At 49.5% G+C, this 24716-nt stretch overlaps 2 protein-coding genes across 2 annotated transcripts in view; one reads left to right on the top strand and one right to left on the bottom strand.

Moving 5' to 3' along the window:
* trak2 (trafficking protein, kinesin binding 2) overlaps positions 1–11365 on the top strand; it is a 25351-nt gene extending 13986 nt beyond the window's left edge. The window contains 9 exon segments of the mRNA XM_079734541.1: positions 374–449; positions 835–888; positions 890–973; positions 1390–1469; positions 2051–2179; positions 6398–6723; positions 7514–8137; positions 8950–9049; positions 10347–11365. Of these exon segments, the coding sequence (XP_079590667.1) occupies positions 374–449; positions 835–888; positions 890–973; positions 1390–1469; positions 2051–2179; positions 6398–6723; positions 7514–8137; positions 8950–9049; positions 10347–11055 (2182 nt within the window). The 3' untranslated portion in view covers positions 11056–11365.
* Positions 11366–13089: 1724 nt separating this feature from the next.
* On the bottom strand, positions 13090–23210 carry trim25l (tripartite motif containing 25, like). Its single transcript, XM_079734797.1, has 16 exons — positions 22395–23210; positions 21026–21121; positions 20170–20403; positions 19186–19345; positions 18876–18914; positions 18720–18752; positions 18283–18327; positions 18089–18142; positions 17915–17947; positions 17655–17711; positions 17057–17278; positions 16310–16444; positions 15816–15851; positions 15482–15553; positions 14947–15012; positions 13090–14741 (listed from the first exon to the last, which is right to left on the bottom strand). Exons 1-16 carry the CDS (start codon positions 23031–23033, stop codon positions 14161–14163), a joined length of 2502 nt encoding a protein of 833 aa, XP_079590923.1. The 5' UTR covers positions 23034–23210; the 3' UTR covers positions 13090–14160.
* Between the last annotated feature and the right edge of the window lie 1506 nt (positions 23211–24716).

Raw genomic sequence — 24716 nt, forward strand, 5'->3', positions numbered from 1 at the left:
AGAGAGCTAGAGACTAGGAGCGAGTGAGAAAGAGAGAGACTGTAGGAGAGAGACAGACAAGAGAGAGAGCTAGAGACTAGGAGAGAGTGAGAGAGAGCTTGAGACTGTAGGAGAGAGAGAGAGCTATTGATATACATCACAAAGATGTATGATGGATAGTTCAGCCTTCCAGTTGCTATATTCCACTGGGTAGACTGGTGTGCTGATCTATATTCAGCATACATCTGGGTGGACTCTCCCACTCGTGATGTCACAGAGTCAGAAGGCGGGCCAGAATGTGTACCGTGCGAATCCACACTCAAACCTGGGGGGTACAGTGGTACAACCCTTTAATTCCCTAACACCCCGCTCATGTGTCCTGCGCACCCGGCAGGCTGGCCCTGGAGAAGGAGGAGCTGAGGATCCACCTGCAGGCTTCCAAGGAGGCGCAGAGGCAGCTGACCGCAGAGGTATCCGCACCGCAGCACGCACTCCGCAGCGCTGTCAACGGCATCGGCCCTCTGTTCGTGCTGCACCCCGCGCATCAGTCTCGCTGCTACTGTAGCAATGATTCAGGCGTCGTGGCTGGTGGTTCAAAAGTGCTGGATTATCTTCTTACCTTCAATGTCCAGCCGTTGTCCACTGATACAGGAGTGTTTGATAAGTGTTGTGTCCTGCTGTTTGTTTTTTGTAAAATTACAGAACGTTCAAAGGTTACCGGATTTAGAATTGATGCGATTTATGGCTCTGATGTCATGCAAATGTTTTCGATTGATTATCCGTTGAATATAAATACTGTGTGTGTGTGTGTGTCTGTGGTGTGTGTGTGTGTGTGTGTGTGTCCGTGCCCTGCAGCTGAACGAGCTGACGGAGCGCAACGCCGAGTGCCTGGGGATGCTCCACGAGTCCCCAGGAGGAGATCAAGGACCTGCGCAGCAAGAGCAACACCACGGGCGGCCTCCGCAGACACCTCTCCTACGGCCTGTACCCCATGGTGAGTGAACCCTCTGACCTCTGACCTATAACCTCTAACCTGTCCTACGGCCTGTACCCCATGGTGAGTGAACCCTCTGACCTCTGACCCCTGACTCTAACCTGTCCTACGGCCTGTACCCCATGGTGAGTGAACCCTCTGACCTCTGACCTATAACCTCTAACCTGTCCTACGGCCTGTACCCCATGGTGAGTGAACCCTCTGACCTCTGACCCTGACCTCTAACCTGTCCTACGGCCTGTACCCCATGGTGAGTGAACCCTCTGACCTCTGACCTCTAACCTGTCCTACGGCCTGTACCCCATGGTGACTGAACCCTCTGACCTCTGACCCCTAACCTCTAACCTGTCCTACAGCCTGTACCCCATGGTGACTGAACCCTCTGACCTCTGACCGTGTGTGTGTGTGTGTGCCAGGACTCCCTGGCGGCGGAGATCGAGGGCACCATGAGGAAGGAGCTGAGTGTGGACGAGGAGACGGTCTTCCAGGACCAGAGGTGAGCCGCGCTACGTTGTTAGCAGCCTAGCTCACCGTACCTTGTTCAACAGGTTTCGCAGCAGGGTACCGAAATACAATTCAGGGCGGACGTTTTTGGATAAGCCTTTCATGTTACTAGAAACTTCAGCCCTAGTGTGTAAAGGCTTCTTAGTTATGGTTCCACGTTGACGCAACGCAAGGGGGTTCTGTGTCCTTGCGGACCCCCCATGCGTCCACCGCAAGGGCCTGACGTGCGCCTCCCAAAAATGTTAACTGTGGCTGGCTGTGATTGGTCCACTTAGTAAAATCCGTGGCAGAACCGAGACAGGTTCACGACTGCGTCGATGCATCTGCGTGGTCCTTGCGTGGCGTCGACATGGAAGCATAACTCAGCCTTTCGTGGTAAAATAACATTTCACACTAAGAGTACAGTAAATATACATTTATTCAAGGCGGAGCGAACCTTCAAAGGTAGGCTATCTGTCTGGCAGATCTAATAAGAAAAAAACACCTCGTCAGTTTACTTTATCAGTTCCTTCAATGCACCAAATCGCGGGCGGCTGACCTTTGACCTCTTGACCCCCTGACCCCGGGCTCCAGGACCTCCCAGAGGCGGGTGTTCCAGACGGTGCGCTCCGTCAACACGCTAACGGCGCGGCACTCCTCCATCCCCGGGTCGGGGCTCAGCCCCCTGGTGATGACCGCTCAGCCCTTCCAGTCGGCCCAGGGGTACGTACCAATACCCTCCCACCACCCATCCACTTCAGGGAGGGCAAGGAAAAACATTGGCCATCTTATAGGCTACTAGCTGGACGAGTAACGCGTCAATTTACCCCCTAACCGTTTTTAAAAAAAAATTCAAGTTTAAAGGTGATATTATACCACCAGGTGTGAGTCCAGGTGGACACGCTAATCACACTCACACCTGGTGTTATAAAGTTTCACCTTTTTAAAGTCAACCTCCAAGTTGCCATGTACACGAGCAGAGCAGTCTTGACAGTGGTAAAGGTTTTAGAAAAAATAAACACTTCAAAGTTTGACTTTGTCCAAACCCATGTCACACTCGCTTGAGCTAAGGTGAGCAGCCAATAGTTAACAACCATTCTGGAAAAACGTTTTCGCCGGAGGTGGCAGACGTCTTGTATTTTACGGAGACTTTTCCCTCTATTAACAATTTTATTCGTTAAAAACTGAACCAAAACCTTCAGAATCACTTTGTGAGACCCCGAATGTTTTCAACTGATGAAAGTGATTTGTGGTTTACTTGACCTTTAATTCTGAAATGGATTACGACATTGGTGAACCAATTCAGACATGAATAAGCTCTGAGCTACCAGTGAAAGTAAAGGTTCGATTTTTTCGGGAATCTAATCGATCACCGCTATATTGTTCGCTTCCCTCCCTCTGGATGCGAGGCTGCGTTCTCATGACCGGTTTGTAAAGATGCATCCCAGACTGGGAATGTTTGTGCCAGAGCATCAAGTCCAGCAAGGAAAAAAATCAAGTCCAGCAAAAAATCCACAATGGGAAACATAGTTATTTTATTCTAAAAAGAGATGCAAATATAACGTGAATGTAAGCGGATAGTGTTTTTACCTGGTGCCTTGGTAGGTACAGGGCTCTGACCCATCATTGTTCCATGTGACCCCCAACATTAGTGCTATAAGCGACCCCGTCACTAGAGTTATGACTGACCCCCTCCCCCATCATGAGTGTTAGGAGAGACCCCCTTTAATTAATGTTACAAGCGACCCTCTTTAATTAATGCTACAAGCGACCCCCTTTAATTAATGTTACAAGCGACCCTCTTTAATTAATGCTACAAGCGACCCCCTTTAACTAACGCTACAAGCGAACCCCTTTAATTAATGTTACAAGCGACCCTCTTTAATTAATGCTACAAGCGACCCCCTTTAATGAATGTTACAAGCGACCCCCTTTAATTAATGTTACAAGCGACCCCCTTTAATTAAAACTACAAGCGACCTCCTTTAATTAATGTTACAAGCGACCCCCTTTAATTAATGCTACAAGCGACCCCCCTTTAATGAATGTTACAAGCGACCCCCTTTAATGAATGTTACAAGCGACCCCCTTTAATGAATGTTACAAGCGACCCCCTTTAATTAATGTTACAAGCTACCCCCTTTAATTAATATTACAAGCGGCCCCTTTTAATTAATGTTACAAGCGACCCCCTTTAATTAACGCTACAAGCGACCCCCTTTAATTAACGCTACAAGCGACCCCCTTTAATTAACGCTACAAGCGACCCCCTTTAATTAACGCTACAAGCGACCCCCTTTAATTAACGCTACAAGCGACCCCCTTTAATTAACGCTACAAGCGACCCCCTTTAATTAACGCTACAAGCGTCCCCCTTTAATTAACGCTACAAGCGACCCCCTTTAATTAACGCTACAAGCGACCCCCTTTAATTAACGCTACAAGCGACCCCCTTTAATTAACGCTACAAGCGACCCCCTTTAATTAACGCTACAAGCGACCCCCTTTAATTAACGCTACAAGCGACCCCCTTTAATTAACGCTACAAGCGACCCCCTTTAATTAACGCTACAAGCGACCCCCTTTAATTAACGCTACAAGCGACCCCCTTTAATTAACGCTACAAGCGACCCCCTTTAATTAACGCTACAAGCGACCCCCTTTAATTAGCGCTACAAGCGACCCCCTTTAATTAACGCTACAAGCGACCCCCTTTAATTAACGCTACAAGCGACCCCCTTTAATTAACGCTACAAGCGACCCCCTTTAATTAACGCTACAAGCGACCCCCTTTAATTAACGCTACAAGCGACCCCCTTTAATTAACGCTACAAGCGACCCCCTTTAATTAACGCTACAAGCGACCCCCTTTAATTAACGCTACAAGCGACCCCCTTTAATTAACGCTACAAGCGACCCCCTTTAATTAACGCTACAAGCGACCCTCTTTAATTAACGCTACAACGACCCCCTTTAATTAACGCTACAAGCGACCCCCTTTAATGACCCCCTTTAATTAACGCTACAAGCGACCCCCTTTAATTAACGCTACAAGCGACCCCCTTTAATTAACGCTACAAGCGACCCCCTTTAATTAACGTTACAAGCGACCCCCTTTAATTAACGCTACAAGCGACCCCCTTTAATTAACGCTACAAGCGACCCCCTTTAATTAGCGCTACAAGCGACCCCCATTAATTAACGCTACAAGCGACCCCCTTTAATTAGCGCTACAAGTGACCCCCTTTAATTAACGCTACAAGCGACCCCCTTTAATTAACGCTACAAGCGACCCCCTTTAATTAACGCTACAAGCGACCCCCTTTAATTAACGTTACAAGCGACCCCCTTTAATTAACGTTACAAGCGACCCCCTTTAATTAACGCTACAAGCGACCCCCTTTAATTAACGCTACAAGTGACCCCCTTTAATTAACGCTACAAGCGACCCCCTTTAATTAACGCTACAAGCGACCCCCTTTAATTAGCGCTACAAGCGACCCCCTTTAATTAACGCTACAAGCGACCCCCTTTAATTAGCGCTACAAGTGACCCCCTTTAATTAGCGCTACAAGTGACCCCCTTTAATTAACGCTACAAGCGACCCCCTTTAATTAACGCTACAAGCGACCCCCTTTAATTAACGTTACAAGCGATCCCCTTTAATTAACGCTACAAGCGACCCCCTTTAATTAACGCTACAAGCGACCCCCTTAAACGCTACAAGCGACCCCCTTTAATTAACGCTACAAGCGACCCCCTTAAACGCTACAAGCGACCCCCTTTAATTAACGCTACAAGCGACCCCCTTTAATTAACGCTACAAGCGACCCCCTTTAATTAACGCTACAAGCGACCCCCTTTAATTAACGCTACAAGCGACCCCCTTTAATTAACGCTACAAGCGACCCCCTTTAATTAACGCTACAAGCGACCCCCTTTAATTAACGCTACAAGCGACCCCCTTTAATTAACGCTACAAGCGACCCCCTTTAATTAACGCTACAAGCGACCCCCTTTAATTAACGCTACAAGCGACCCCCTTTAATTAACGCTACAAGCGACCCCCTTTAATTAACGCTACAAGCGACCCCCTTTAATTAACGCTACAAGCGACCCCCTTTAATTAACGCTACAAGCGACCCCCTTTAATTAACGCTACAAGCGACCCCCTTTAATTAACGCTACAAGCGACCCCCTTTAATCAACGCTACAAGCGACCCCCTTTAATTAACGCTACAAGCGACCCCCTTTAATTAACGCTACAAGCGACCCCCTTTAATTAACGCTACAAGCGACCCCCTTAAACGCTACAAGCGACCCCCTTTAATTAACGTTACAAGCGACCCCCTTTAATTAACGTTACAAGCGACCCCCTTTAATTAACGTTACAAGCGACCCCCTTTAATTAACGTTACAAGCGACCCCCTTTAATTAACGCTACAAGCGACCCCCTTTAATTAACGCTACAAGCGACCCCCTTTAATTAACGCTACAAGCGACCCCCTTTAATTAACGCTACAAGCGACCCCCTTTAATTAACGCTACAAGCGACCCCCTTTAATTAACGCTACAAGCGACCCCCTTTAATTAACGCTACAAGCGACTCCCTTTAATTAACGCTACAAGCGACCCCCTTTAATTAACGCTACAAGCGACCCCCTTTAATTAACGCTACAAGCGACCCCCTTTAATTAACGCTACAAGCGACCCCCTTTAATTAACGCTACAAGCGACCCCCTTTAATCAACGCTACAAGCGACCCCCTTTAATCAACGCTACAAGCGACCCCCTTTAATCAACGCTACAAGCGACCCCCTTTAATTAACGCTACAAGCGACCCCCTTTAATTAACGCTACAAGCGACCCCCTTTAATTAACGCTACAAGCGACCCGGGTTCCGAGCGAGCGTGACGTTCTCCCGCCGCCGCTGTGTTCCAGGGATGAGCACCAGCTGCCGCCGCTGCGCCCGGGCCAGCCGGGCTCGCCGGGCGGCGACCACCTCAGCGACGCCATCCACCGGCTCTCGCTGCGGCGCCACAACTTCCTGTGCGAGCGCAAGTTCTTCCAGGCGGAGCGCCAGCGGAAGACGGAGGCCCTGGTGGGGGCGGGGCTCGAGGAGGGCGAGGGCGGGGCCGGCGTCGGCGCCCGCTCGCCGGCGGGCAGCGGCCGCTCGTCGTGCTCCAACCTGTCGGAGCTGTCGTCGGCGTCGGGCGTGTTCAAGACCTTCCTGCCCGAGAGGCTGCAGATCGTCAAGCCGATGGAGGGTGAGTGGCGACGGGGGGGAGGGGGGGAGGGGGTCTCACTGGGACGCTGACGGAGACGGAGGTCCAGGGGTCTGCCCGTCCTCTCGGGGGATGAGTTAGGATTGGAAGCGTGTGCGCGTAAGGAGTGTGTGTGTGTGTGTGTGTGTCACGCTTTGAGTTATTTTATGATACAGTGTAGATGTTTCGGAGCGTAGTTTGGGTAAGGTGTGTGTGTGTGTGTGTGTGTGTGTGTGTGTGTGTGTGTAATTTGATTGTGTGTGCGATCAATCAAATTATTAATTAACATAATCAATCGAAAATATGATTTATAGAAAGGGCAGAACAGCTGGATACAGATCTGTATATCGTTTTAGATTGGAACATTTTCTTTTTGAGCATTTTGTGTATTTTTTAAAGTCGAAATTTCAAAGTTCTCAAGTTACAAAAAGAAAAAATCTGAGAGACATGCTGAATAAGTACATGTCTTCAAACTCAAAACTAATCGTTTGAATAATCGTGATGTCAATGTTGACCAAAATAATCGTGATTTTGATTTTTCCCATAATCGAGCACCCCTAGTGTGTGTGTGTGTGTGTGTGTGTGTGTGTGTGCGTGCGTGCGCGTGCGTGTGCGTGTGTGTGTGGGAGAGCTGGTGCTGGTCAACTGGAAATGTGTGCCGTTTTACTTGTCCATTAATATATGATAGAACATATAATTATTACCAAAGGGCTTTTGGTTGCAGGCTAGTTTGTTTCAGTGGTAGGTTTTGGTTCCTCCGCCCCTTTGACTCCCTAACCCTGGCCCCCCCCAGGCTCCCTGACGCTGCACCACTGGCAGCAGCTGGCCCAGCCCCACCTGGCCACGCTGCTGGACCCCCGGCCCGGGGTGGTGACCAAGGGCTTCCGCCCGCTGTCCCACGACCGGGACCCCGCCGACGCCTCCTCCTACCGGCTGGACGACCCGGAGGAGGACGAAGAGGAGCGGGGCCGCGCCCACGCCGGGGGCGCCGAGAAGGGCTCCACGGAGCGGGGCAAGCCCATCAGGAACGACGAAGACGAGGAGGAGGAGGAGGAGGAAGGGGGCATCGTGTTCAAGGTGCGCGTCTCGTCCACGCCCGAGGACCGGAGGGAGCCGCCCAGGCTGCCGGGGTCTCCGTTGCCCTCGGCGACGGACCTGCGCCCGCCGCTGTTCAGGCCCCTGGCGGCCGTGGGCGCCGTCTCCTACGCCTCCGCGCTGCGGGCTGACCTCGCCCCCGCCGGCTCCGCCCCCGCCGGCTCCGCCCCCGGCTCCGCCCCCGGCTCCGCCCCCGTCTCCCCCTGTGCGGTACAGCCCGTCGCCGCGGGAACCGCCCCGCCGAGCGGCACGGCGCCCAGTCCCGTCCGATCGGAGGGCGCGGCGGTTGCCTCCGCGGCCGCGCCGGCCATCTTGTCGTCAGGTAATGGACGCCGTGGTTACCTGTTTCCAGGGGCGACAGAGTTAGCCGTTACGGGGATGAATCGCATGTCGTTGGCCTCATAGCATGAAAAAAGTGCCTGAGTCAAATTGATGACTGACAGTGACTATGGAATGTAGAAAGCGCTCTGATTGGCTTAGGATACAGCCAGTGAGGCACAGTGAATCAGCAGCGTTAGGGAAGTAGAGTTAGGTTCGATTTCACAATGTGGCCAAAACGTGACGAAGGAAATGATGCTATGAGGCTAACGATGTGTTGCTTTGGTTTTCATTTTGTGACCTGACTTGGATAAGTGACATCAAGTTTGACCGATCCCTTCCAGGGGATTATTGTCATTCTTGCGTTTCCGCTTCCTCGCGTGGAAGCTGCTCAGCGCCTGGGACTGATGAGAGCCAGAGCCCTGGGACTCTGGCTCTCATCAAAGTTCAAAGTCAGCTTTATAGTCGATTCAAAAATTGCAACACAAGTGCAGGATAAATAGAGGATTCTTTTTGTTGAAAACAATACAATTTGGTCAAATAAAATAAGTAATATTACCTTATTTTAAGTATAAATGAATTCTAAGTATTGCAAAATAATTCAGAATTGTGCAAAGGTAGGCAAAACCAAACGGTAAAACAAAAGCAGTATATCTACAATAAAGTTCATCATCCGCCCTCAACACAGCCGCTTGGGACTTCCAGTGTGACTCCCAAACTTTAAGGAGTCTTTGTCTCCTAAAGTACGACAACGGTCTAACGCTGTTGTTGTTGTGCTCGGTCCAATGGCGTCATCGCGGCTCCGACCATCTGCAGTGCAACACCCGGGCAAGTGCCAGAGCACCACCTTCTCCACCTACACCGTCACCACCTGCCGCATCCTGCACCCCGACGACATCACCCAGGTCACCTCCAGGTAGCCCTGCCTGCGCCCCTTTTATCTCTTCCACCCCGCCGTATTTCTCTCGGGTCCTTTTTCTGCATTGCAGCGTATGCGAAGGAATCGCGCTTGGAAATTAATCTCAGTCTTCCTCGATGTCTTCGTTTTTTCCTCTGTGTTATTTATTTAGTTTGTGAGCTACCCTTGACTCGTGTGTGAACCTTGTAACTCAGCGTGTATTTATGTTGATGGAACATGTATTGAAGGGTGCTGGGGCATCTCTTCCCTGATTGGTTCGGGGAACAGAGCTTGAGAGACCTTAGAGCTTAGCACTCTAGGGTTAGGGCAAACGCTGCTTCTTTGATGCTAGTGTGGTTCAAACAAGGACTACATATCCCAATGTCCCTGGTGATTTATTTTAATCAAACCTTTTGTTGAAAAGAGAAGCATTGTCTTTCAGGATGAGGGCATAAGATCTGAAAAAACCAACATGAAATTCGGACAAAATGTGTTTTGAGCCCCCACATTCACCTCGGTTGTTGAGTTTATGAATCACACTCTCTCGCTCTCTCTCTCTCACTCACTCTCTCACTCTCTCTCTCTCTCTCACTCACTCACTCACTCACTCTCTCTCTCTCTCTTTCTCTCTCTCTCTCTCTCTCTCTCTCTCTCTCTCTCTCTCTCTCTCTCTCTCTCTCTCTCTCTCTCTCTCTCTCTCTCTCTCTCTCACTAACTCTCTCTCTCTCTCTCTCTCACTAACTCTCTCTCTCTCTCTCTCTCTCTCTCACTAACTCTCTCTCTCTCTCTCTCTCTCTCTCTCTCTCTCTCTCTCTCTCACTAACTCTCTCTCTCTCTCTCTCTCTCTCTCTCTCACACTCACTCACTAACTCTCTCTCTCTCTCTCTCTCTCACACTCACTCACTAACTCTCTCTCTCACTCTCTCTCACTCACTCACTCACTCACTCACTCACTCACTCACTCACTCACTCACTCACTCACTCACTCTCTCACACTCACTCACTAACTCTCTCTGTCTCTCTCTCTCTCTCTCTCTCTCTCTCACTCTCTCACTCACTCACTCACTCACTCACTCACTCACTCACTCTCTCACACTCACTCACTAACTCTCTCTGTCTCTCTCTCTCTCTCTCTCTCTCTCTCACTCTCTCACTCACTCACTCACTCACTCACTCACTCACTCACTCACTCTCTCACACTCACTCACTAACTCTCTCTGTCTCTCTCTCTCTCTCTCTCTCTCTCTCACTCTCTCACTCACTCACTCACTCACTCTCCCTCCCTCCCTCCCTCCCTCTCTGTGCCCCCCCCCAGCTCCCAGCCCATGTGGTCGGTGGCGACCCCCAACACGCCCAGCTCCCTGCGGGCGGGCCCCAGCACCCCGGTGACGCCCTGCCGCCTGGGCCTGGGGGGCGACCCCTCCTTCTTCCCCCGCCGCCGCCCGGCCGCCGCCGCCGGCCTCGCCAAGCTGGTCCTGGAGCGCGGCATCTCGGCCTCGCCGCGGCCCGCCCCCTCCCTCCCCCGCCCGCGCTCGGCCACGCCCCCCAGCTCCCCCTGCGCCGACCAGCGGCCCGCGCTCGCCCTCGACAACTTCCTGGCGTCGCGGCCCGCCGAGCTCTTCCTGCAGGACGTGTACGGGCTGAACCTGGGCCGGGCGCACCCCCACCCCGACCTGCCCAGCCCCTTGCCCCACGCGCAGCCCCCCAAGGCCCCGCCCGACCCCGTCAGCGTGGGGCTGGTGGAGCGGCTGTGTCGCCTCGGGTTCGGCCGCGTGCTCCAGGGCCCCGCTGACGCCCCCCCCACCTTCGTGGCGGCGGGCGGGGGCAGCCTGCTGGACGGCCTGAGACGCAACCAGAGCCTCCCCGTCATGATGGGGGCGCCGCCGGCCCGGCCCCGGCCCGCGGCCCACCCCACCTCGCTGGCTCTGCCCCCCCCGCCGTGGGGAGACCCCAAGGGCCAGCAGAGGAGGGGGAGGCTGGCCTCCTTCACCCAGCCCTCGTCCTCCGGGGCCGGGAAGCACTGAGCGAGGGGGTGTGTGTGGGCTGGTGGGGGTGGGGCGGGGTACAGCTCCTGGCTGCCATGCACCTCCTCCTTGCTGATTTGCCCCTCCCCATCCCCATGGCAACCCTCCCCCCTCCCAGCCGTTGTACCTCCTCCTCCATCCCCCCGCTTGGATTTTTCAACCGGAGCTGAAACGGTGTCCGCGGAAACGATTCGGTTCCCTCGTCTTTTCTCAGATAATGATTATTGAGATGATTCTTTTAAAAGCACAATGGACGGCGCAAGGTTGAGCTGCGACTTTGTACGCGCGGTGATGCCTGCTGATGCCTTAATTCGCCTGTATTGGGGTTAGGGGAATGGGGTGTGTGTGGGGGGGGGGGATCTGAGGTTAGGGTCAGGTTTGGGTTCTGAGGAAAAACAAAATGGAAAATAATTCCTGTAAAATGCATACCATTTTGACCCGTTGCTTCTGCAAGACTCTGGATGTTGGCGTGCAAGAGGGTGAAGGTTTGAGGAAGTGAAGGAAGGGTTCCGAAAGTGATGAAGGAGGTGAGGGGTTTTGGGGAAAATGAAGAAGTTTGGTCTCAGTAAGTGTTGTGGGGTTTTCGGTTATATTTGAACCCAGCCGGAGAGGAGGTGGATAGGTTGAAGTGAAGAGGGAAGGGTCATCCACGGTCTTGCATGGGGTCTCTTCCCTGGGTTGCAAAGCTCAAGAAACTAGGGTCGGGGTCAGGGCTAATGCTGCTTCTTTGTTGCCTGCGCGCTCAAACGAGGACTACATATCCCCATGTCACCGGCATTTTTTATATCAAACCTTTTATTTCAAATAGAAACATTGTCTTTTAAGGATGGGACATAAAAGAAAAAATGAAATTCTGACAAACTATGTTTTTACGACACTGTAACGGACCTCCCTGTAGGTTCTTTCGTCAGCTGTCGTTTATATCCGCCGTCGCAAGGAGCTAGGTGGGAATGTGTCGTCTGATCAGCCATAACCTTGTGCCACAGACCGGGGTCAGTATTACCGTTAGAACCTTGAATAAATAGCTGTTTACTTATTCGACCGGGTTTTTTAACTAGTTGACCGTGGCAACGCTAGTGCCCGTACGCGTCCCCAGTGTCTTGTCTTTTTGTTCCGCTCATTTGCATATTTTACCAGCATGCACTGCTGCACTGATCCACTGGGGGTGAAATGGCCGCCGGGCTTGTTTTCAGAAGAAAGAGAAGTCAAATTATTTTATACCTTTTTGCGGCTGTTCTTTTTTTTGTTTTATGTCTAATGCTTCTTAAAGAGAAGCAAAAGACAATTTCGCCACGGGTTCAATTTTATTTTAAGCCATGGTTGTACGATTATCGGAATGCACTTATTACTTTCGTTAAGAGTTTAGAATTTTGTTTTTCAAACGAGCTGCACGGGTTTGGTTAAAAAACGCTCACCAATGAGAATTGGGGTCGTAGTCGCGGCCAAGGATAGGGGGAGGGGGCACTCTGGCACATGCTATTTAGTTGTGGTTTACCTTATTATTGATTGTTGTATTTATTCTTCAGTGGTTAGTTGCTGTGGGCACTCAGCGTCATCCCGGGTTCAGTACAGGGACAAAATCATGGACTTTCTTTTTATTAAGGCCTGGTTCATATCGATTTCCGATTTTTAAGCGCAATATCTCCATCAACCACAACAACGCCGTCCCAAATGCTGAATTTATAGTTTTACAATTCTCGATCTGTTCAGTTACATTAATGCTCAAAATAATTGAATTGTGACCTGTTTGAGACGGTGGCAGTTTGGGAATTGTGTGTCTGGGCTATTTTTTAACACCCAACTTGTCCATTGTGAGTCCTGACTTAAGATAGCTTTCCTTGCAGTCCAACTGTCTTTCTGCCCAACCAAACCTGTACCGATGGAATATTGCACGTATTTCTTTCTCACAAATGTACATTTTATTTTTCATTTATTGATGACCCTGTAGGCAATATAGAATAACACTGTACAGGATATATAAATGTGTGATTTAACAAGGCTAATTTAGCAGGCATTTACGCAGTCATCAAAAGATTTTGCAGTATTGTATTATCACAAACTTTTATTTGTTTTGTTTTAAAAACTGTATATCAACAGCACAAGGTTTGCAAACCAAAAACTTTTGGAATTAGTGTCGACATTGACCGACGTAGAAATCCAGTACGCTAACGTGTGTGTGTGTGTGTGTGTGCATAATAACTAGCTAACGCTTCAAGTAACACTAGAGATGCCGTTTTTGCTTCGGAATTTCAGGGCGTTAATCGGGCAACGGTAAACAGGGAAACTTCGGGTTCCGTTCTGATTGGTTCATCCCACAGCTTTGTTTTTTCCTCGCAGAATCTTCGTGGTCGAATCCACACACGGACCTCTGTCTTCTGTTTGTTTTTGTTTGTTTGTTGTGGCGGTATGAACCGCCTGGTGACGTCACCCTGCCTACGTCCTATCGTTCGGTTGCCTCTTTTTATAAATAAATCCATGGAAATGAATGGCAGTGACTCGTTGGTTTGTTCTGATGTTGTTGCTCCTCGCATGTGAAGATATGAATGTGACGTTAAACACAATTACTTTTTTTCAGAAAGGAAAGTGAGAATCGGAGAAGAGCTGACTAATGACATCAAAAGTAGAGGTTTTAAAGATATGTTTAGGTACCTGCAACAAAAAGGTACCTGCTTTAAATTCGTTGCACGATGATCAGAAAATAAACAATTTTCGCCCAAGAGGCAGGGCTTAAAGGCTCAGTTATGGTTCCACGTCGACGCAACGCAAGTGTGTTTACGGACCCATTACGTCCTTGCGGACCCTCCTTGGGTCTGACGCATGGGCCTGACGTGCGCCTCCCAAAAATTGTCCAAAAAAAGGCGACGCAGCAGCAAGGGCTGTGATTGGTCCCCTCACTGATACCCGACGCAGGACCGAAACCGGTTCACGACTGCGTCGAAGCGTCTGCGTGGTCATTGCGTCGAGTCGACGTGGAACCATAACTGAGCCTTAACTCATCCCTCACACCCAACGTCAAACTTCTTTTCCGCTAGCCCCCCGTGTCCAGAGCCTCCCGGCGTGCATCTCCCCACGGATGCGCAGACCCCCCCCCCCCCTCTCCCGTCCTCACATGGGACAGAGCTTGACACTATCCGTGCTGCTGCTGAACTGTCCCAGGGCGAAGTCCATCCCCACGCCCACTCCCACCCCCACCCCGAACGCGGCGTACAGCGGCCGGGTGAAGTTGGCGCGGAAGGTGTGCAGGTGGCTCATGCCATCGGCCACACTGTAGAAGCCCAGCGTGCCCGCCGCCGGGTCCAGGAACACGCCCACGCGTGGTGAGTAGCCCACGGCGATGTCCCGCCTCTCGTTGTCGTGCATGGCCACGCAGCGCGTGTCGGACAGCTCCAGGCTCCAGGACCGGGCGTTGTAGCCCAGGCCGGCTTGGCCGTCGCCGCCCTTGCGGGCCAGCGAGCCGTAGGCCACGCCCACCGAGGAGCCCCGCCCCCGCCACTCCACCTCCCAGTAGCTGCGGCCGCCGCCGCCCAGCGGGCTGCGGCTCAGCGCCTGGGTCCAGCCGTCGAAGCGCTGCGGCGTGTCGGCGGCGCCGGACGTGGCGGCCACCTGCAGGGTGGCCTTGGTGTCGCCGTCGGAGAGCGCCAGCCGCCGGTGCGCCGTGCCGGGGTCGAGGGTCAGCTGGACGGCGTCTAGGGGGAGGAGCAGAGAACCGTCTGGGATGTTGTCCCTCTCTGTGCTATTTAAAGTTACTGGGTTTTATACAGGGACCCCCCCGCCTACTATCAAAATGTAAAAAATGCATCTACAATATGTTTAAGGGTTTGGGGTGTGTGTGTGTTTGTGTGTGTGTGGGTGTGGGTGTGTGTGTGTGTGTGTGTGTGGGTGGGTGCTTACACTGGAGGAACTCCTCCCTGCCTCTGGGTTCAGGTGCCTGGATGCTGTCCAGGTTGATCTCCCTCACTGTCGTGGAGACGAGCAACAAGATGTCCGTTACCATGGGGACAACATCCCACCCCCCACCCCAGGTGATCCGTATGTTTTCAAGACGCAATGGATACTATGAGGATGTGGGGAAAATAAATACATCGATCAACTGTGTACATTTCAAGATCACACACACATGCACACGCACACACACACACACACTAGGGTGTCCATCTCATCTAACCTATTTGTCGTTGGGAGAAACAGTAGCCCATTGTCCAAACCTTATTATAAGACATCCATGGTCTTAACCCACATGAACACATTGACATCTCAAACGGTGCTTCCTGGAGGGGAAACACAGCAGATGCGCCCCCGTGTGGTCCGGAACGAGAATTACAACCCATTTCCTTTAACTGCCTAGGATGGGGTGTCCAATTGAGTCATTCTATTTTGGGTGAAATTATAAATAAGAACACAAGAATGAAGAAGAATTTAGGCTTACATGCTGGGAACACTTGGGCGTCATTCGGCATGAAGTCTGGGGAGGGTGAATCCAAGAACAGGCCGGGGTTAACTGAGAAAGGGAAAAGAGAAAGGAAAACTTGAACAACTGTGCAATATGTCTTCATATGTATGTCATGAAATAAGAAATATTCACTATATGTTTTTCTGTACATGCTACATTTCTAAAATTACCTTTTGGGTGGTTCATTAACATTAACTAACCTTTTAACCACTTGTATACTGATAACAGCGAACACATTAACAATCACCCAGACCTTTGGGTGTGTTCAGAACGCCATAGAATACTTGAAGAATAAAATCAGTTGCGTCACCTTCTGTTGGCGTTTCAGACAGAGTGCCTATTCCCCCTGTGAAGAAGAGCCCGGCACAAACAGTTAAGCACAGTTACAAATATTCATTCTGTCATACAATGCCATTTAAAACAGACTACATGGAATAGTCTGCCAAATAAAAATAAAAAGGGATTTGTTACATCATGATGTCATGTTGCGTCATGCTCAAACTATCTGAATAAAACCTATAACATCTTATAGCCAGTCTAACGTAAGACAAAACTGAAACTTAATAAGTTCTGATTTGCCTGTGTTGTTGAGATGCCTCAGAGATATGTCTTGGATCATTTTAATTAAATTTGCCGGCCACGGCTGTCAATTCTAAAAATAAAACGGACAGCCAATTGGCTGCTGGCTACTGAAGACATGTCATTTGTATGTTCTTCCTGCCAGACGTGGCTGACATCAGATGTGAACACAGTTTCAAATGGATTGTCTTCATATACTGAGGTAGTTGAAAGACCAGGTCTCACATGGGTTTCCTCCTCTGATCGATGGGCCGCTGCGACCGCTGGCCGGAGAGGTCGCGTCCTGCATAGGTGTGGCCTGGGCGTTGCCACGGCGATGGGAGCGGAAAAGGCTGCTAATGGAGGACATCCGGCTGAAGGCTAGACCAAAGGAAAGGAGACAAAGAATGAAAAAAAAGGACCGGATAGTACTTACTTTTATATATTCCACCTTGGGCTCGACTAGAGCACAGGTTACCTTCTGACCACGACTAGAGGCACAGGAGACCAATTTGAAAACCACAGAATTACCTTTTCAGACTAATATCAGAAATCAGTTAACGAAAATGTAATCCACCGTGCTCACATCAAGAAATCACTGAACTTACAAGCCAAAACATTATAATAAACATATACCATTGAAATCACGATTGGTGAACTTGCATAAATAGTCATTAAACTATCTTAACCATCATCGAAGTCTTAGAAGAAATCTATGAACTCCTTCGAAAGCATTGAATAAGCATACAGAAATCCCTGAACTGCCATCAGAAATCACTGAATTGATGTGAACAATCATAGCATCAAAAAAAATCAATCACTGAACTAACATTGAGGTATCAGTGCAAGAAAAACAACCGAGCTACCACTTAGAAAGCACTGAATCATCAGCCAAAATCGATCCCCGAACTAACATTGGAGAATCCTCCCGCTTAACGTCGAACCAACGTCAATAAAGCGTGACGTCCACCAGTGAAAGACTTGACACCGTACATCCAGTGATGGCCTGGGCCGGGGTGGCTGCTCGGGTGGGTGCCGGGATGGTTGCCGGGATGGTTGCCGGGGTGACAGCGACGGCGACGGCCGGACGTGGGGGGTCCACCTGGGCCGGGGGTGATGGTTGGTTCTGGCGGGGGCCGTTCCACGGTGACTCGGACTCGCGGCGGCTCAGAGTGGGACTAGGCCGAGGGCTGGGCCTGCTGTTGCTCTCCCTCGCTGTCGTGGGGGGGGAACAGGGTTTGTTAGTTCAGCACAGGATGAGGTCTGTGTAGTGGCTTGGGTGTTAGAGTCCCTGGCCACAAGGTACTGGGTTTGATCCCCTGTTGTCAGCTGCCTAACCTGTGGTGCCCTTGAGCAAGACATCCTGACTTGTCTGGTAAATGAATGTGGCTCAAGGAACTTCTGGAACAGAGTCATGCAGGGTACGAAGATACCGCTAAAAAACGTCTAAAGACCATTTTCGATTGATTGATTCTGGTTTTGGGTTTCTGATCACAGCCGATTTAGAGGTGTTTCGACCAATGGGGTGACGTCGAGGCGGGCTTGTGATTCCAGATGGGAATTCATTGGCTTGTGTGTGCGTCTGTTTTACCTGCTTCTAATCCCCGGTTCTCTCTTCTCGGTCCGTCTTGGGGTCTGGGGGAGCTTCCTGGAGACAAAGGGAAACACACAGGGAGTGAAAGAGTGAATTTGTTAATGAGAGACTGATTGAGTGAGGGACTATTTTCATTTTTGAATAGATTAATGTTTGAGTGAAGATATATGTAGATATATGAGTAAGTTTGCATGGTTTAATTTTCAGAGCTTCTCCTCTGAGACACAGACAGACAGACAGACAGACAGATGTGTTACCTCGTGGTGTGTCCCTACCCCTCACATCTAATCCTAGGATACACAAAAAGCAGATATGTTAATGCATGCAAAGTAAACACAACTATTAATTCTAAAACTCATGATATTGAGACACAACTTTCAGCTCGGCAGCTAACTCAAGTTTCATTTTGGGAGTTCAAAATATCCGCCCACCAATTCCTCTCCTTTCTGGCGTCCGAACCCCAACTGACACGCTCGGGGAGGTCGCTGAGGGACGAGCGGTGGGAAACATGTGGAAGAATGGGTCGATCGTTTAGTACAAGATGAACAATACGCAGCGAAGCTCATGCAGAGCAACGATAGTGCAGCAGTAGTGGTGTGAGTATAGAAACGAATAGTGACCAAACCTGTTGGACGACTGGTTGCAGTGCGGGCGCCCAGACCTGAAAACACTGGGAAGGAGACGAGGGAAGATGATGGATGAATGTGAGACTCCATTTCCTGGGTCTGGGGGGATGGCACTTTGGCTGTTGCCCCAGGCCAAGGAAATGAAGTCTCACACAGAACCACAGCTTTGACCACAGAAAGTGGTCAAGATGTTTCCAGCACACATAGTGGTTAGAAAATGTTACTTTATAAATACTATAGTTAATTAAGGGGTTTAGTTTATCCATGAATGAGTAAGAAAAGTGCCAGCTGACTCCACAGAGTACTGATTTAAACTGATCAAACACAACGATAACCTGTGTTATGTTTTGTGTGCGGCAATTTAAAATATGTGTGTGTGTGTGTGTGTGTGTTTTTTTGCTTGGATTCTTTAATGCATGTGAAACCAAATACTCACATCTGAGAAAGCCTCCTTTTGCACCGCGGTTAGCTAGGGGAGAAAGGGACAATGGGTTGGCATCAATCAACAACTTTGTCCCACACCAAAACAGCAATGCAACCAACATGAACATGTGTTATCCTGCTTAAAGTCAAATAATCCTCAGGAACTCACAGTTGCTTCCCTCTAGCGTGAACAGGCTTGTTTCGTTCACTGAAAGGAAGAATATATACGATACAAGTTAGGCTACAATTAAAACCACAGATCAACGAACTAGCTAATAATGTGTCACTTGAGATGGATTCGTTCAATATAATGGTGTGTGTGTGTGTATGTGTGTGTGGTTGTGTGTGTGTGTGTGTGTGTGTGTATGTGTCTGTGTGTGTGTGTGTATGCGTGCCTGTGTGGGGTGCCTGCCTGCGTGGTGTGTGTACCTGCATGCTTGGTGTGTGTGTGCGTGTCTGTGTGTGTGAGTGTTACCCACCTTTCTTGGTTATCTTCCCCAGCTCGGCGTTGCACAGGTCCTCCACGTGCTCCCTGAGGTCCAGGATGGCCTCTCGCGCCGGGTCGAAGGAGGCCTCTAGGTTCACCAGCACGCCCGGCAGCTCCTCTAGTTCCAGAGGGCTGGCCAGCTCCTCACACGTCTGGGGGAAACGTGAAACAACGTTACACACATCATGGCAGATGGTACTGTAGAGCACGGAGAGCGAGAGATGTAACCCTGCCCGTTCTCCTATCAAACTAAACAGCACTGAAGGTGATTTAATGATGCCCCCGCTAATCACCCTAACCCTTTCCCTTGAGGTAGTGGATGAGTTCCCCATGAAGCACATTTCCTTTACCTGGAGGTAGTGTATTAGGTCCCCACAAATCACGTAACCCTAACCCACAGAGCACATTGCCTTTACCTGGAGGTAGTGGATGAGGTCCCCACAAATCACCCTTTACCTGGAGGAGGTAATGCATGAGGTCCCTCTATTCACCCTTACCCACAGACCACATTCCCTTTACCTGGAGATGGTGCATGAGGTCCCTCGGATTACCCTAACCCATAGAGCACACTCCCTTTACCTGGAGGTAGTGGATGAGGACCCCATAAAGCACATTCCCTTACCTGGAGGTAGTGGATGTCGTCCCCATGAAGCACATTCCCTTACTCTGAGGTATTGGATGTGGTCCCCATAAAGCACATTCCCTTTACCTGGAGGTAGTGGACAGGGTCCCCATAAAGCACCCTAACCCTTTACCTGGAGGTAGTGGATGTGGTCCTCATAAAGCACATTCCCTTTACCTGGAGGTAGTGGATGTCGTCCCCGTAAAGCACATTCCCTCTACCTGGAGGAAGTGTGTGAGGTCCCCACAAATCACCTACACTTTACCTGGTGGTAGTGAATGTCGTCCCCGTAAAGCACATTCCCTCTACCTGGAGGAAGTGTGTGAGGTCCCCACATATCACCCTACCCGTTACCTGGAGGTAGTGGATGTGGTCCTCGCAGCGCACCAGATCCTTCATCTCCTCCTCACGCCTCTTGCGCTCCTTGACCTCAGCCGCCAGGCTGTCGGCCACCTCGCGGGCCTCCGCCATCTTGTCCAGCTCTGCCCGCTCCAGCATGGCCTCCACCAGCGTCTGCAGCCGCTCCACCGAGCAGCGCAGCTCCGAGAGCACCAGCTCCGCGTCGGTACGCACGCGCTCCGCCGAGTGCTACAGGGGAGGTGGGGGTTTATAAAAGTGTTTGCGATTGTGTGGTGCCCTTTGTGTAAGTAAGTGCCATTCATTTTAGAAACACAATTATTTTGCCTGTATGTGTGTATGTATGTATTTATTTATTCATGTAATTTATGGCACCCATTGAATTCCTGATTATCCCTGGAAGGAGGGATCCCCCACTCTGCGTTCCATATCAAGATTTCTTCCTTGCTAAATAAGGGAGTTAATTCTTGCCCTCTGGGGGGCTAGGGTCAGGGGGGCTTCATAAATATACGGCCTGTTAAGCCCTCTGAGACTGTACCTGTGATTAAGGGCTATAGAAATACAATTGAATTGTATTCACGCATTGTTATTTTTTTCATACTTTTATTGTAATACACTGCACTTAATTATTATGAGCTTAATGCCTCATATACAATAATAAGCTATCTGATGCTATGCTTTTTAATAATGAACTCGATTGTGCTATACTTTAACAAACCATATGCTATGCAATACCATTGTAAACGTAACTATTCTAAGCTATACCATAACAAACCATATGTGATGCAACACCATAATCAACAGTATGCTGTGCTATGACATAATAAACCATCTGCTATGCAGCAGGCTATACCTTCATGATCTCCATCATTCTGGTGATCTCTTTCAACTCCCTCTCTCTCTCCTGAAGCCTCTGATGGTTCTCAGCCTGCAGCCCCGTCAGAACTTTCTGGAAAGGTACAAAGTTCAATGTCAACAGTTGTCATGATTCCATGTGAAAAAACATATAAAAACAAGGAGACAATATTCCCCACAATGTAAACTAAAACAGAAAACAAGGAAATGATAAGATCAATAAGGAATACAATTCCGGACAGTATGCCTAGAGAATAAATTGTATCTTGATGCTAATATTGTTACTATCCACAACATCCTCATCAATGTTACCATTCATAGTTCAAAATACACATACACAGATAAAAGTAGAAGGCGAGGCTGGAGGAAGTGACGGTTGAAAACCAGTGGAATGCAGTCTGGAGTGTTCTGTGACACCGGGCGCTGCCCGCATGTCAGGGAGACACAATGGGAGCAGCACCTAGCACCTATGGGTGACTGATGACCCAGTGAAACCCATCAGAGGGGAGTATCAACGGCAGATGCTTTACAGTGCTGATGCCAACGACTTTCTGAAGGTCGCTACGTGAACAGAATTGTGTGATTGTTTGTGTGTGCGTGCTTGAGAAGGCGTGTGTGTGTGTGTGGTTGTGTGTCAATTACACATGAACAACAACTTTTTGTGATCAATAATGCTAGAATAAAACACAGTTTGCAGCCTTTCCTTCAGAGTTATCATTGAACACACACAGGCAGAGTTTATAAAGGTTCATAATCACATTCTCAATAAACAGGTTCGGCCCTTTTGACATTGCACCGTCTGTTCCTTATTCTTTAAACAAAACAAGGAAGGGTAGGAACAGGAAATACTCTACTGACCAGCAACAGTAGTGCTGTAGCCTACTTTTACCAGAAGCACAAGAATATCAAAAATAAATATCAGTGAGGTAGAGAGTATTCAATCATTGAAAACCAAAGACCAAGATTAAAACCACTTACCATCAATTACAATAACCAGATCACAGCAACGACAGACATTAAAGTCACAAGTAGAAAAAAACAGTCATACATCTTATAAACAAAATCTTCCGACCTTGCCAAACCCCCCAAAAATTGCAGGACACACGTCTTCTTTATTATAAGTTTGCTTTAGCATTCTGCTAAATCTTAAACACATTGCACCTTCTTTTAATCATTGCCTTTGTTTTCTTTTACTTATCTATTTTATTATTTTGTTTTATTGAATGACTATGTTTCAATGCGAAGCACTTTGAGTCCGCCTCGTGTATGAATAGCGCTCCATAAATAAAGCTGCCCTGCCTTGCGTTCTATCCCTTCAAACCCCTGCTCCCCCACAACATAACCCTCCACTCCCAGTGCATGCCTACCTGCTTCTCCACGCGCTCAGCCTTGGTCGACACACACTCGTGGCCCTTGTGCTGGTTGCTAGTGCACAGCCAGCACACGAAGCGCACGCAGGGCCGGCAGTAGAACTCCTGCAGGTACTTGTGCTCTGTGCAGATCTTCTGGGCCAGCTGGCCCGTGGGTCCGATCAGCTCGTGCTGCCGCATCGACTTCTGGCTCTGGTGATGCTTGAGGTGGCTCTCGCAGTACGAGCTCATGCACGCCAGGCAGCTCTTCACCGCCGCGCGCTGCTTCTGCCCGGTGCACATGTCGCACGGCACGGCCGACGACGGCAGCCGCTGCCGGCCTCCCTTGGCCTTGCCGGTGCCGGCGGTGCGGGTGCTGCGGATGGACGCCCGCTGCTCCGGCCCGAGCGCGGCGCCCTTGCGCAGCTGCTCCACGGCCTCGGCCAGCATGGTGTTGCGGGAGAGGTGGGGCTTGGGGCTGAAGGCCTGCCGGCATTGCGGGCAGCTGTAGGTGCCCGTGGCGTCGGCCTTGCTCCAGTAGTCCTTGATGCAGCCCATGCAGTAGCTGTGGCCGCAGGGGATGGTGGCCGGGTCGTTGGGCAGGTCCAGGCACACGGGGCAGTTGAACTGCTCCTCCGTCCATAGCTTGCCGCTCATGTCTCCTGGGGGGGGGGGGGGGGGGGGTACTGAGGGTACGCAGCAAAAGGGGTCGTCAAACTCGGATCCGCGGGTTGGCGGGAAAGGAATAGTAGCTACAGAACTTCTACGTTAAAGTTATTAAAATGGCTTTGGTCACAGGAGTAGGACATAGAGAGAGAGTCCTCCAGGGAGAGAGAGAAGGAGTGATTGGGTCCCAGGTGAGGGCATGATGTCCTACTCACCTGAGAGCAGGAGGGGGCGGGGCCAGAGCCACCGGGCAGGTTAGGCGAGGATGCCGGGTGTTTCCAAAAGAGGCCACTGCCTCATGCCTGATGAGTGAGTATGCGGTCGTCAAGGTGAGGGAGGCGTGACACACACACACACACACACACACACACACACACACACACACACACCAGAAACATACACACACCAGAAACACACACACACACACACACACACACCAGACACACACCAGACACATTATTATACACAGATATATACAGACATGCACACACAAACACACATAAGCACACATGCACTTATATCCATACATACATTTGCATATAAATGGATCCCACATTTCAGATTATTATTATGAAACTGTGTTGAAACTAGTCGCAACTAGAGGGGGTGTGTGGGTAATGCCACAGGTTCTATTTCAAGACATTGTGTTGCTTCATATTTATTTTGACCGATCAAGGTGGTGGAGGCGGATATCTGTCAGCACGTAATTGTCCGGGCCATCCATCTCATCCACTTCTTCATTCGAATATCTTTGTTATGAACCGGGAAACCAGGGTGGCATCTCCCAGGCTCTGTGCCATCTCCCACCAGAAGTTCTGCTGTATAAGGACTGCTAGAACCCAGAGTCGTCTCAGCATTAGTCGTACATCGCTTTGGATAAAAGTGCCTTCATGCTAAATGACTACATGTAAATATAACCTATGTAAAGGCACACCTATTTGCATACAGGCAAGGGCGTAACCATGGTTTAGACATTGGGGGGGTCCAATTTTTTATTATTATTTGTTAAGTGCATTGCCTACAATTCTATATTTATATATGAAAATGTGGACATTTAGAACATAGTTTCGAGGACTACATTGACCATTTGAATTCACATCTAAAGGAATAGTGTAATCATGTAATGTCTGCCCCGCCCCCCCCCCCCCCACACACACACACACACACACATACACACACACACTTTGTTTTGGTTAGTTGCTTACTGACCTTAAACACACCTACCAATTACAATTATGCTCTTCCAGTAGTACTGTAGCAAAAAGGATAGCTTCCAATGGAAAAATACCACAAACCCAAAGCATGTTTTTTTAATGTTATTTTAATTAGGACAACTACTGATGTACTTTTGTGATGTACAGACTTTAACAAAAAAATTTGCTGAGGACTTTTAATTCCAGGGACTTGCACAAAGCATGAAACTTAAAATCTTGATTTTTACTATAAAAAGCAAGTCTGATTATTTACACTGAAAATTATTTACATTGACTGGAACACAGAAGAGAAATGAACATGGGATGTCTATGTAGGTGTAAAAGTGCTACAGCCAAAGGAAAGGCAGCATAGGACTGAGATGGAAAAGTATTAACTAAATAAATGACCCAAAAACCTGGAGGCGTTCATTATTAAGCTCAACTAAGCTCTGACAGATCTGTTTCCTGTCCAAAGCATCCA

The sequence above is a fragment of the Pollachius pollachius genome (genome assembly GCF_949987615.1).
Source record: "Pollachius pollachius genome assembly, chromosome: 4".
Lineage (NCBI taxonomy): Eukaryota > Metazoa > Chordata > Actinopteri > Gadiformes > Gadidae > Pollachius > Pollachius pollachius.